The sequence below is a fragment of the Symphodus melops genome (assembly GCF_947650265.1).
Source record: "Symphodus melops genome assembly, chromosome: 17".
NCBI classification, from domain to species: Eukaryota; Metazoa; Chordata; class Actinopteri; order Labriformes; family Labridae; genus Symphodus; species Symphodus melops.
In genome coordinates, this window is record NC_136707.1 from 6,018,182 (window position 1) to 6,031,671 (window position 13,490).

Sequence of the window (13,490 nt, forward strand, 5' to 3'; positions counted from 1 at the left end):
GCAGACTTTTTTTTTGTTTTTTTTTACTTGGGCACGAACTCGAACAGCATTACGTTTGTGGCCACGTGCACGCAAATTATTTTATACATTTTGAAAGTTTCTACCCGTGTGCAAAGTCACAATTTTAAGTACTTTGAAAACTTCATGTAAGCTCATTTACGCTGTCAAACTTGCTAAAATAAATGTATTTGCATCTAAGTTAGAAACAAGATAGACAGCGTGCATAAGATTCTCCTATTTTTTTAAATGGAAAGAGTACGCGCCATTACTTTATCAGATGTTTATAATTCCCACAGAGCCTGAACGCTGCGCACAGTCATACTAGTGTGTTGTTTTCTGATTGGACATGTTACAGGAAGTTGGCAGACAGCTCACGCCCTATGAAAATACAACGCGTTTACCTCAAATTAACTGTGTTTTCACCTTAAATGTAGTTTCATGTGAGTTGCAGCAAGTGTACATTTGAATGGAATTAAAAACAGTTGTATTTAACACCAGTATACAATTTGTTCTGTTATGTTTCATTGCGTTAAAAGCAGAGGGGCTGTCAGAAGACGCAGGAGGCTGGTGAGTCTCAACACCAAACTTAACCATTGCTGCTTCATCACCTTGTAGGCTACTACAAATTAACCCTACAAAAAACCCTGCAAGTAATCATATGTGGACCTGAAACGACTTAATTTAAAAATATTGTCACTTTAAACGTCATCTAGACAACTAAAACTTTTTAGGGTTTCAGAGGTTAAACAAATGAATTGATGGAAATTATAGTAATATACGTTTGACACCGACCATTGTGATGAATGCTCAAGTAGCTAATTTTAAAATATAATGAATCGACTACATCGATAACGTTTAATTTGATTCTAAAAATATGTTTATGAATGGGATTGTTTTGCAGCACTTAATTCAGATCTTAAAAAGCAGTGTGCTCTTTTTTCTTTGTTGTTCAGGTCAGTAAACTCAGATTTCAGATTACAGGATGAAGGTCCTTGTAACATCGACGTGTTGGACAGCTCTCTACTCTCATATCCACAATTTATTGAAAGGTATGTGGTGGTAATATTTTTATAACAGTCCTACTCCTCCTCACATCCAAAGTGTGCTAACCTGATCCATTTGTTTTAATTAAAGGACAGGTATCTGATTTTTTTTATTACCTCTAGAGTCTTGTTTTTTGGGGTTTGGGCTGCAGTTTATCACTGTAACAGCCATCTTGACTACCTAGAAAGATATTTAACAACTTGAAAACCTGTTGTCATATTCATTTGAGCTACTAATTAAGATTTGTATTAAACTTGTTCATTAAACTTTTACGTTTGTATACTCCAAGTTAAAATTGTAATTTTTTGATCATTCAAAATTTCTGCTAATGGATCTTTCTAAATTTACAGTTTCAGCTCAATCCTCAATCACCTTATAATACCCTAATCAAAGTCAAATAACATAAGTAATAAATAATAGTAATAAATCAAAGACAGACAAAGACTCATCCAAGCAGGATGAGAGGTTTTGGAAGGTCTTTAGAAAGCAGAGTGCACGAGACCCATGTGCAGCTCATCCTGCTGATGACTCTTCAGCCTGAACACACCCCCTGCAACTCACACACAATACAGCAGAACCAGACACAGACACCCATAGGCTGTTTTCCAAACCACCTAATACACAAGTAGTACATGTAAAAATAAAATAAAAACCCAGTATGCAACAAATACAAGATCGCTTTGCCAAAAATACCTGGACGTGCTGTGCAAAAGAAAAATTCCCAGTATATATCAAACCAGTCTTCAGTACTGTTTCCCACAGTGCAAAGTGCCAGGTCAGGGTTTGAAATTACTCGCTCATTTTTGCTTTTGTTTCTTTTAAACCAAATGATCCTCTTGAAAGACAGTTAACAGTGATTGAAACTCACATTTACTTAAGTAGTAAAACAACTGAAGTGGGATTATTTTCTCATAGACCTCTGTGTAGTGGGGCTTATTTTTGCAACTAGGGAAGACGCCCTGTAATGGCCATTGAAATAATGTAGGTTTAAAGCACTGAAGGGTTTGATTTAATGTCAAGATTTCAGAGCTTTCATCATCTTATCATACAGCCTTTATGAGGGAAGTGTTAACGTAAACATGCTGAACAGTTGTTTTTCCCCCCAGATATGCCTACAGCAGACCAGTGATCCTGAGAGGCCTGACTGATAACACAGTATGTATTCAAACTTTTCTGAATAATGTTGTCTGCTTGCACACAACAGGAAGTTGTGTGGATTAGTGTTGTACTTTTAATGTCTGTGAATCAAAATCCTGGAGTAAAATCCGAAAATGATGAACACATCTAGAAGACGATATGTGGTACTTCAAACGAGTTTAGTAGCCACTTATAGTGTCGAAAAAAGAAAGTACAGACTATAGAGTTTGCCCACAAGTGTGATTGTCCTGCAATTTGGATTATTCCCGAATAACACACAACAGTGTTTTAATAATATCAGCAACAACAAAACATAAGTTTAAACTACAGTTAATCTTTCCTTACAATGACTTTCTTTTAGAAATTCAGGTCATTATGCTCCAAGTCAAGCTTACTAGAGGAATATGGAGAAAGGAGAGTGCGGCTCAGCACAGCTAACACTTACTCTTACAAGAAAGGTATGCATGTCTAACACCCATCATGCTCTGCTGCTGTCATAGTCTGCAAGTGACCTTATTAACCAGCAGGGATTGTTACTTTTATTCAATTATTCACCGGGATGTCTTTGTTCCAGTCGACGTACCGTTACAGGAATATGTGGACATTTTTCTGAGACCTCAATCTGTGGACACACTTGGCAGCGGTGAGTTACATTTCCTAACTCCATCCATTCTTTCTTTTTTTTATAGCAGGCTCAGAACGTAACATTGAAGAACCAATATGCAAGATATTTACTGAATTAAGTCATAAAATCAGCTTACTATATCATCAGACATTACGCAATCATGCTATTTTGAAGTGCTGGCTTCTCTGACAACAATGCAGCAACCAGTATTTTCTCCTCCTATCTTTAGATTTTTATCAGGAATGGTCTTTTTTTATTTTGACCAGAGAACATAGGCAGTTTTAAGGCAACCCCACAGGGCTGTTTGGGACATTCCTCGGTTTGCCATGCAATCAGAAAACCAACAGGTTTGATGGAAACGAATGAGGCAAACTGGTTCAGATATATCAGATTTAACCCGATCTTAAAAGCCTCTGCATTTTTCTAATAAGCGGCACTCTTACAAGTAAATGATGTATTGGAAAAATGAAATGTAAGTTTTTCCAGTTGAGCATTGACTTGTGGGTTTGTTTTTCTGATGTCTCTCCCATCTAAAGACACACTGTATTTTTTTGGAGACAACAACTTCACAGAGTGGCAGAGTTTGTTTGCGCACTACAGGTCTCCGCCGTACGTCTTACCTCACACCAGCGGAGCTTACAGCTTCGGGATTGCAGGTCAGTAATTAAATCTTTTTTTGGGACTTTTAAAGCGTCTCAAATATGTCAATTACTAAATAGAGCAGCAACTCAAACAGCAGCGGTGACCATCCAATCCATTCTTTTTGTCTGCAGGTCCAGGAACAGGAGTCCCCTTTCACTGGCACGGTCCTGGTTACTCTGAGGTCATCTATGGAAGAAAGGTGAAAAAACTAAAAACATGCATGTTCTGTTTGGTCCCTTTGTTGGATTGAACGACTGACAAAATAACACAGATTAATGTCAGAGCATCCTGTGTTTTAAGTGATTGATTCAGCTGTGATTGCACAGCGCTGGTTCCTCTACCCACCAGACCAGGAGCCTCATTTCCATCCAAACCGCACCACTCTGTCCTGGTTGATGGAGACCTACCCTAATCTGCCCGATGAGGAGGCACCGCTGGAGTGCACCATCAGGCCTGGAGAGGTAAGCACTCTGATCACAGTTCAGTTTGTTTACAACATCTTTAGATCAGGATCAATATTGTGTGCTTTGATAATTGATTCAGTGATGGACCTTTAAAATAAACAAGACAATTTTTGTATTAGTGATTAAGGTCTCCATGAAGGGCATTTTATAGTGAAGTTCATTGTTAATTTTATTTACTATTAAAAGTATTTTTGCACAGCAACACAGCATAAGAAATTAAATATAAATCAACCACTAAGGACTCTTGTCTCCCTAACAATTCAACCTCTGAAGCTACTATTTTAAAGTGATTATTTTTGTGCGTTAACACAAAGAGTTAAACTTGTTGTGAAAGCTCTTTTACGAAGCCTCCTTAATTTACTAACAGAATACGTCTTTCCGTCAGGTGCTGTATTTTCCTGACCGCTGGTGGCACGCCACTCTCAACTTGGACACCAGTGTCTTCATCTCAACCTTCCTCGGCTGATCCTCACCTTTGGTTCTTCCTTTTGTTGTTGTTTTATCTTTTATATTGGCTACATTCACTTCTGAAGCAGTCAACAGAGATAATAGGTGACCAATGTTTCAGGTGGGTAAATGAGCAAACCAACAGATTTATGAACTGTGATATCAATGATTATGTTTTAATGTGGGTTTTTCTTCTAGTATTTTGAGCAATGATTATGTGTATTTAATGACCAAAGCAGCTTAATGAGACAAAGTCTTGCTTTTTAAGTATAATTTTTGTGACTGCTGTTTTAGGCCCGAAATGATTTTTATCATTTTGTTTGTCTTTCTTCAAGTATTAAAGCAAAACAAAAAAACAAAAACAAGCTGAAGTTAAACCATGTTTCCCTTTTGAGGTTGTTGAAGCAGATGAAAAGTTAACGATTTTACCACAGTAACATTTTAAATTTGCTTTTTCTGCCTCGCTGTTTTCGTTGTGCTAAATGATAACATCACATGTAAAAAAGCAGCTATGATACTATGATGTCTGTCTGTGTAGAAGCACGCTTTGTCTTGCTTATAAACGGTTCAAACTGAATACACAGCTGTTGAGATATTTCAGTCTACAACCAAGTGTTATCATTACCAAAAACAACACTTTAATTCAACTTCTATAAAGTGAAGGAGGCGAGGAGACAGAAAATGTGAAACATTTTGATTGTGTTTAAGTGTATCTCTTTAATATGCTGCAGGTTGATCATTCAAGGTTTGTTGTTAGACTGATATCTAAAGAAAAATAAAGAAATGCAGTCAATATGTGCCCTTCTGTCTTCTTTACAGTATTTAGAGAAACACAAACACAAACATATGACGCAATTCAGAATCAATCAATTGATAAAACCTTTCAACATTCTTAAAATAACATTTCCAATGCTATCGAGATTACATTGCACAATAAAGAAAGTCAAAACAACAACATACACTTAAAATCAATAACAAAAATCGTTAAGATAAATTAAAACACTTACAATTTGAAACACCTGGCAAGACATCAAATTCTTAAAATCTGCAAGAGAGGGAGGAACTCCAATCTTTAGAATTTGCTGGAAGACGTTCCATGAAATTGGGGTGTAAAAAAAATGGTTGTTTTTAGGGGGTTCAGTAAAAGCTCAGGGGACTTTTCCCCTTAAGAGAAAGTCCTGCTGATTAAAAAAAAAAAACTCCTTTCAGAGAAAGACATCATGATGAACAAACCCATCCTGAATAGAGAGAGAGGGACCGACAGAATCCTCAGAGAGAAAAGATGACACATTAATGACAATGAGACACTAGTGAACTTATTTTAAGTATAAAGGTTATTGTTGTTGTAAAATGAATCCAAAGATTAAGACTAGCCTGAGGTGAAACATTTCCCTGACTCTTTTTCAGTTTTAAACTACTAAAGATTTCTACAAAGTGAGGTTTGTGAAACCTGGAAATATATCTTTTTTAAACTCCATTAAAAAAAGATACATTTCTTCAGTTATTCAATCATTTCTTAATATTTAAGTGCCTCTCTCTCTGTTAGTCATCGGCCGACCTGCTGCTGATTTAACAACACAAACTGAAGTCATCAGAGGTCAAAGGCCAGTGATTTTTCAACCCTCCCTGTGGCATAAGTGACGGTCCTCGTTATGTTTGTGGGCTCCTCCTGTTCCTGCAGGCGTCTGTGTGTGTGTGTGTGTGTGTGTGATGCACAGCAAACAGACAGCTGATGAGTCACAGATGAGGAAGAAATATTAAAGCTGAAAACAGGAAGTGAACTGCTTAGCCTTGTCGTACCATCCATGTGTTTAAAGGAGAAATATGTAACGCCATGTCATGGACACTGAGGCTTCAGTGTTTAGCCAGTTCTGCATCAGTCTCAAAATATTTCTGCATTCTAACCCCTCTCCGTTTTTCAAAATGTTTCCTTAATTTCTGATGATATAGAAAGATCATTTTATGATTTAAATTGGTACATATCTTACAGATTGCTCCTTTCGAATAAATAGCATGTCACAAATTTCATAGTCCAGGATATTTTATGTGAAGATCCTTACAAACATACTGTTATCTGTCTATCATAGGTCAGATATGGAAAGTACCCTGGTACCCCTCTCTTCTTTGTGAAGGCCGGGTGAGCTGATGTGTGAAGGCAGCGGGAAATATTCAGGAAAATTCAATGTGGGCGAGTGGGAGGAAGTTGCAATGTTTATTTCACCCAACCAGTTTTGCTCATCTCTGCTCTCTAGTTTATGCTGTGGATAAGCCCAGTAACATGTCGCATTCATATAAAAGCAAAAACGTTAATTATAGAATCAGAATTTTCTTTACCTGCCTTTGCGGTTTTCCTTCAATCAAAACGACCACAGCATCCTTTTACATCATTAAGGACTTAGTAACAGTAATTAATTGGAGTCAGGACAGACATATCATGATATGAAGAAAAGGACAGGAAAGATGTCAGAAGGGAAACAGAAGGATGGAGAAGAGACGTCTAAGGAGAAGTTTGTCAGGAAAACCTAAATCCACAGGAATCTTCTTTTTTTAAACTGAGAGAAGCTGTTTAATTTGAATGAAAATATGAAATTCAAATGAGTTTTAGGCGTTCAGGCTGTTTCGAGAAATTTCATTATTTCTTATATCACGATAGTAATGCTTCTGTTATAGACATTACCACAACTCTTTGATGTTTGGTAATTTGATCCAAATAACCCCCCCAAAACATCACAAAAAAGTCAGCTTGATTGGGGCATAGCTGTTTCTAAAAGAGCTAAATAGAAAATAACTGTGAAATGGGTGCATAGTGTTTGCATGAAGCTCAGTCTAAACACATGAATACACACACTGACACACACTATGGCTGCACCCTGATTGGCTGCCTATTTCTCCTCCTCCAGTTTTGATCATAATCGGTCTGTAGAGATCATTATTCAACCGTTTACATCAAGCCAGCCTACTCTCCCCCCCCCCCCACACACACACACACTCTCCCCTTCCCTTACCATATGCCTTCTCTGTGGTGGTATAGGCAGGGCAAGAAGCATTGAAATCGTCTCACACCTTTGTTATGCTCCCTCTGTTATTCATATTCCTTTTGTTTTCTTTTATTCATGTCTTTGTCTTTTTGCTCTAACGACTCCTTCCGTCATTCCTGCACCACAGCCATCCCCTCTCTACGTGTGCACAGACACAGGTAGAGGGGGTGTGAGGAAGGTGCAGGTTGAAAGGGAGGGATGCAGATCTCATCACAGGCAGCATCCTGAAAAACTCCTCTGACAGCAGCTTCACCCGAGGATACACTTCATCACACCGACACCCCCCTCCTTTTCCTCGCACCTCCTCCCCCTGCCCACGACTCCTCCAGCCGCTGCACAGCCTGAGAGAGAGAGAGAGAGAGAGAGAGAGAGAGAGAGAGAGAGAGAGAGAGTGAGGAGGAGGAGCAAGTGAGATTCAGTGCAGAGGAGAGGAGGAGGAGAAAGGAAGCAGCAGGAGGAGGAAGAGGATGATGAAGATGGAGGCCAGTTTTGACACAGAGGAGAGTTTTGATGACCCGTCTTGTCTAGCCCCGCAGCTCCCTGTCTCCCCAGCCAAGAGGACAACCAATGAGGTGAAGGAGACCAAGACCACTGTGAGTAAAGCCAGGACCTTCATCATCAGCTTCATCATCCTTGTTAATCATCTTTCTGTTTTTGTAGCACACTCAGGACCTTCCTCGTTTTATCTTCCTCCCCTCCTTCGCCTTCCTTATATTTCTCTTCTTGTTTTTCTAAATTTCCTATTGCAAGTTTCGACTTGAGCGCCGTCCTTTTTGTCTTCATCCTCCTCTTCTTCCTCTCTGGTGTCACTGTGTTTGCTCCTCATTAGAAGTTCTAGTCTCTGTTGTCTTCAGCCCTGATGCATTCTGGGCAGTGTGTGTGTGTGTGTGTGTGTGTGTGTGTGTGTGTGTGTGTGTGTGTGTGTGTGTGTGTGTGTGTGTGTGTGTGTGTGTGCGTGTTTGGGGGAGACACTGATTGTTTGTCAGTGTTTGTGGATCTGTTCTTCCTCCTTTTCGTCACAGCTCAAGAACGAGTAGCAGGGCAGAGCAGGTCACAGCGGCATTGTTGGGAATCGAACGCTTTGCATTGTCTGTTGAGAGGTGTTTGTGCGGTGGAGAGTAAGAAGAGAAGAGGGAATCTTCATCTTTGTATTCACACTGAAGCTTTGGTTATGTAATTTGCTATAAAGATGAAGAAGAAGAAAAGTATGGGGGGGCTGAAGCCGACATGTATGTGTGTGTGTGTGTGTGTGTGTGTGTGTGTGTGTGTGTGTGTGTGTGTGTGTGTGTGTGTATGTGTATGAGGGGGACTGATGTTAAATCCTCCATGCAACAGCAGAGCAGTGAGGATGCAGCAGGTCCAGTTTCCATGGTGACGACAGCAGTAGCACTGATCAATGATAGAAACAGATGGGGGGACTGGCGACAACATAAGAGATTTTGAATTGATTTTGTTCTTTATAACATCGATGGTCGACTCATCGTGGGTTATGTTCAGGTGTTTCAGGTGACTCTCAGGTGGAGGATTCATTTTGTTTTCTAAAAAAACAATAATTAACAAATCGAGAAATGCAGTCAATTTGTGCCCTTCTGTCTTCACTATAAGACAGATTTTTATTCTTGAAAACAAACCGGAAGTAGAATTAGTAGAATTTCTGAATATGTCTCAAAGATCAAACAGAGGATTAAATTAAACAAACAAGACGTCAGGTGTTTTTTGTTCTTCTGTTACACAACCTCAACCGTTGTCATGGAGATGCTCACACCCACAACTGTTAGGCTATAATGGACGCTCACATGAGTCACATGACTCTCAGAGCGTAAGTGACCTTGTTCTCACCTTCACAGTCACACCTGCTGCTGTATCGCACATTGTCTAATATTAAGTTACAAATAATTGACATTTGTTTATGTGTGACTCATTGCTGCTTTTGAGAGTGGAAATGTTCATGGAGGGACAGAATGAATCATTTTGATTTGTTGCTGAGGAGTAAGAGGAACATCTATGTACTTAAATTGTGTGCCTGAAAAGTAATGTGTAGCTTAGCAACAACAGCAGAGTGTCATACAGTCTCTCTTAAATGTTTTATTCAAACTGATTGATTGTACAATATTGCTACCTCACATTACACCTCTTCTACTGTTTGTTTATTTATTTGATTGTGTCTAAGCAAAAAGCTATAAAAAGAAATGCAAATAAATAAATGATAAAACATTGTGTTCCACAACTGGAAACAACTGTCACATCAGTGTGTTACAAAAACACTCTGGGAACAAAATGTCCCTAGTGGTCCTTTCTTCTCTCTTTTTTTTCTATTGAAGTGAAACATTACAGATAAAATGTCACACACAAATATCATCATTGTGACTACAAACAACCCCAAGTGTGCTCACATCTTCACACAGGTTTATATATAGTCTGTGTGATTGTGCTTTCCTGTGCACACTTAAAGAGTGTGTGTCTGTGCACAAGTAAAGGTTGTGTGTGTGTATCTGTGCACAGTGTGTTAATAGTGTATGTCTGTGTGCACATTAAAAGGAATACGTGATCTGATTATAAATATTCAGTGAGGGGTGTTTTGGAAAATCTGGTGTCCATGATAAGTGACCTGTGGGACACATTTTTATTCTGAGTTTGTTAGTTGGGAGAGATGCCACATTAGTGTGTGTTGTGTGTGTGTGTGTGTGTGTGTGTGTGTGTGTGTGTGTGTGTGTGTGTGTGTGTGTGTGTGTGTGTGTGTTCATGCTGTGTGCATGTTGGTGATTATATAACAGAGTTACTCATCATGCATGCTACTGTGTTTTTGTGTGTTCGTGTCAAGTCTTGTATATAAAGATGATGACGAGGTCAGTGTGTGTTAATTTGACTTTTTTATGTATATGACAGTGTGTTTGTGGAAACCCTCAGTAAGATGGTGATGATGGTCAGATCAATTGATAAATTGACCATTGATCAGTTTTAATCTGACAAACCTGACACACCTCAATGGGTATCTTGATGTGTTATGATGAACTTGCCCTGCACAGACAGGTGTGACATTCCTGTGTCAGTGCTGATTTGGATGATTTTTAGGTCAAAGTACTAAACTCCTTTTTTTTTTTTTTTTTTTTTTAAAAGAGAGAGAGGGTTATACGATAAGAGAGAAAAAAATGAAGACAAAGTGACACAGATGGTAATATTACATAATTACAGCCTGAGGGGAAGTTAAGGCCTCTGAGGAGTTCAAACTGAGTGAACATATGTTCTCGCTTGTGTGTGTGTGTGTGTGTGTGTGTGTATGAGTGTGTGTGTGTGTGTGTGTGTGTGTGTGTGTGTGTGTGTGTGTGTGTGTGTGTGTGTGTGTGTGTGTGTGTGTGTGTGTGTGTGTGTGTGTGTGTGTGTGATGTTTGTGTGTCCAACGTGAGGGAAATAGAACGAATAGTCTGTGTTGTGTATAAGATGACACAGCCCCCCCACCTCTCTCTCTCGCCTTCTGGATGCTAAACCACATGTTCACGTTTCTTCAGGACACAGACCCTATTTGGCTTCTCTGAATGACTGTCATAAAAATCTGTCCTTTTCCCACTCTTAAAGATGTCACTCCATGTCATGTTTGAATCCACAGATCTTAAGTTTCCCTGTGTAATTTATTCTTCGTGTCCTCTCACTCTGTTATTCTTCTTTGTGTGTCTACAGATAAACGGGGTGACCTTTCCTCTTCCTGATCAGGGTCCCGAGCAGCAGCTGCTTAAACCAAATGATTGGAGTTACTGTGATTACTTCTGGGTCAGTTCTGTTTTAAACACTTCCATCACTTTTAGCCTGGTTAAATATTATTAATATTATCATCATAACTATTTTAAGCCCAGTGGTGACCATATTTTGACAAGAGAGATAATACATTGATACCTACTGACAAGTCTTTAGAGTGGCATTTTATTAAGACAGGACTGTTATTAAAAACAGCAGAAAAAGGAACACATTCATCTGTAAACAAAACTGCAGGTGTCCTACTGCAAATCAATAAAGGAAAGACAAGAAAGTCAGCTCACTTAATACTTTGAAAGAATGAGATTAAAACCATAAACTCAGAAGGAAAATGTTTAGTGAGGCATAAATACACAGAGAAGCGTGCTCATTTTGTCATAGACTTCTGGACTGCTTTTTACAACAAGCAATGTTGTTCCCTGCTGGACTTTGAAAGCAAGAGACTGTATCGTGGTCTGAGTATTCTATATGGTCTTCGATATGAATGATATACCTTCTATAGTCTATCATATTCCTTTGAATAATTATATAAATGGTCTGTGATCTGGACTCTCTGTGCTAGCAGACTGTTGATTGGCTCACAGCTGTATGATGTCACCATCCTCTTTCTCAGACTGATAAAAAAGACCCTCAGGGGGCGACCTCTGATGTGGGCTTTGAGGTTCTGGTTCATAAACAGCTGAAGGGGAAACAGATGCAGAAGGAGATGTCCGAGTTCATCCATGAGAGGTAAAATGACTTTTTTAAAGAGGAACATTTTTATAAATATAAATACCAATCAGAACTTTGTGAATAATTAATGTCACTTTGAAACTTTGTTGACACTTTGAAACCTAGTTTCCAGATTATTTTTAGAGGATTTTTGTCAGACTTCCTGCAGGACTTTTTGTGCTGTTCACTGGGCAGCTTTAGGATCCTATCCTCCTGTCTGTGTTACAGGATAAAGATTGAAGAAGAATACGCTAAAAACCTGTCAAAGCTCTCTTTGAGTCCACTGGCAGCTCAGGAGGAGGGGTGAGTAAAAACGCCTTGATGCCTTTATTTATATTAAAAGCAGTTTACAGAGATAAGTGTGTGTAAAAACAGACTTTTTCCCCATCACGCTTTGTGCCTGATGCTTGAATGAAAAACTTTTACAGAAAACCTTAAATCAGTCACAAAAAAAGTCTCAGACAGGAAAGTGCTGTTTTTCTCTCTGCCTCTCAGTCCACACGAGTGTGTGTGTGTGTGTGTGTGTGTGTGTGTGTGTGTGTGTGTGGCTTGGACACAAAACAGAGACTAACATTAGTTGTTTTCTTGAGCAGCCCCGGCAAACAATTGTGCATAACTTACAGATCTGTGTATGGCCAGGACTCTTACCTATATAATGAAATGGCTGGATGTTACGATGAGTCAGTTACAGGATTAATTCAAGGTTTTCTTCAGGACTCTGGGTGAAGCGTGGACTCAGCTGAAGAAGAGTCTTCACGATGAAGCTGAAGTTCACCTAAAGTTCTCCAACAAGGTAAAATCTTTCCTGAAAAATGAAATCCTCGTCTGCGTAATTGATTATCCGGTTCTGTTATTGTCCATTTATTTCCATTTTTTAATCACAAAAAAACGCTCTGATCAAAGCTGTCAGTTTAGGTTAAACATGAAGAACAAACATGTTAATGCACATACTGTAGGACGGTTTGTTTCTAATTTATAAGTTAAATAAAATAATAATAATAATAATAATAATTCATGAATAATTTTCCAAAGTTAAATGTGTAAGGAGATTGCAAATGTAAGAAAAAAACAGCAGTTTTTGTTTCTTTTTAGAAGTCCTGAAACAACAGAAAGACTAAAAACTGAAAAATAAATAAAACCAACAACAAACAGTTTGCAGTTACCTTCATAAAAAATATATCTCACTTGATTGTTTTTTTTCTCCAATCATTTAAACAGGTTATTGTCTGACTATTTAAATAAAACAGATTACTGACGATCTGATTAATTGTTTTTCTGAAAAAGATCCATAATAATGGGATTGATTGTTTGATTACAAAAAGGGATTATTAATATGATTAATTCTGATTGTTAAATAAAACAATATTGTGTTTGTTTGTTTACTTAATTAAAACCTATTATTAATGTAACCACTTAATAATATCTGTCATTGTTGTTGTCATTAAAATAAGTGGATAATTGATTATCTGATGGATCCTGACCCACAGCTTCACTCTGAGGTGGAGAAACCTTTGCTGACTTTTAGAGGAGACGGCTTTAAGAAAGACCTTAAGAAGTACGAACATAACCTGTCCGACCTCAGGAAGCAGCTGACCAGCCGCTACGCAGGTGTGGAGAAGGTACTGAGCCTGAAGA

General features: G+C 38.5%; 2 protein-coding genes and 1 long non-coding RNA gene across 3 annotated transcripts in view; 2 read left to right on the forward strand and 1 right to left on the reverse strand.

The window, feature by feature from the left end:
- Positions 1-313: 313 nt before the first annotated feature.
- On the forward strand, positions 314-4,936 carry jmjd8 (jumonji domain containing 8). Its single transcript, XM_079366363.1, has 9 exons — positions 314-567; positions 954-1,049; positions 2,151-2,199; positions 2,543-2,639; positions 2,756-2,824; positions 3,343-3,462; positions 3,580-3,647; positions 3,775-3,909; positions 4,298-4,936. The coding sequence occupies exons 1-9, from the start codon at positions 467-469 to the stop codon at positions 4,376-4,378; spliced, it is 816 nt and encodes a 271-aa protein (XP_079222489.1). The 5' UTR covers positions 314-466; the 3' UTR covers positions 4,379-4,936.
- On the reverse strand, positions 2,852-3,371 carry LOC306838269. Its single transcript, XR_013781063.1, has 2 exons — positions 3,250-3,371; positions 2,852-2,915 (listed from the first exon to the last, which is right to left on the reverse strand). It is a non-coding gene; the product is annotated as an uncharacterized lncRNA (long non-coding RNA).
- Positions 4,937-7,375: 2,439 nt separating the features above from the next.
- LOC306838786 (growth arrest-specific protein 7-like) overlaps positions 7,376-13,490 on the forward strand; it is a 10,553-nt gene continuing 4,438 nt past the window's right edge. The window contains exons 1-6 of the mRNA XM_079367150.1: positions 7,376-7,990; positions 11,073-11,162; positions 11,758-11,873; positions 12,084-12,158; positions 12,570-12,648; positions 13,343-13,474. Coding sequence (XP_079223276.1) covers positions 7,865-7,990; positions 11,073-11,162; positions 11,758-11,873; positions 12,084-12,158; positions 12,570-12,648; positions 13,343-13,474 — 618 coding nt within the window. The 5' untranslated portion in view covers positions 7,376-7,864. The remainder of the gene's footprint in view (positions 7,991-11,072; positions 11,163-11,757; positions 11,874-12,083; positions 12,159-12,569; positions 12,649-13,342; positions 13,475-13,490) is intronic.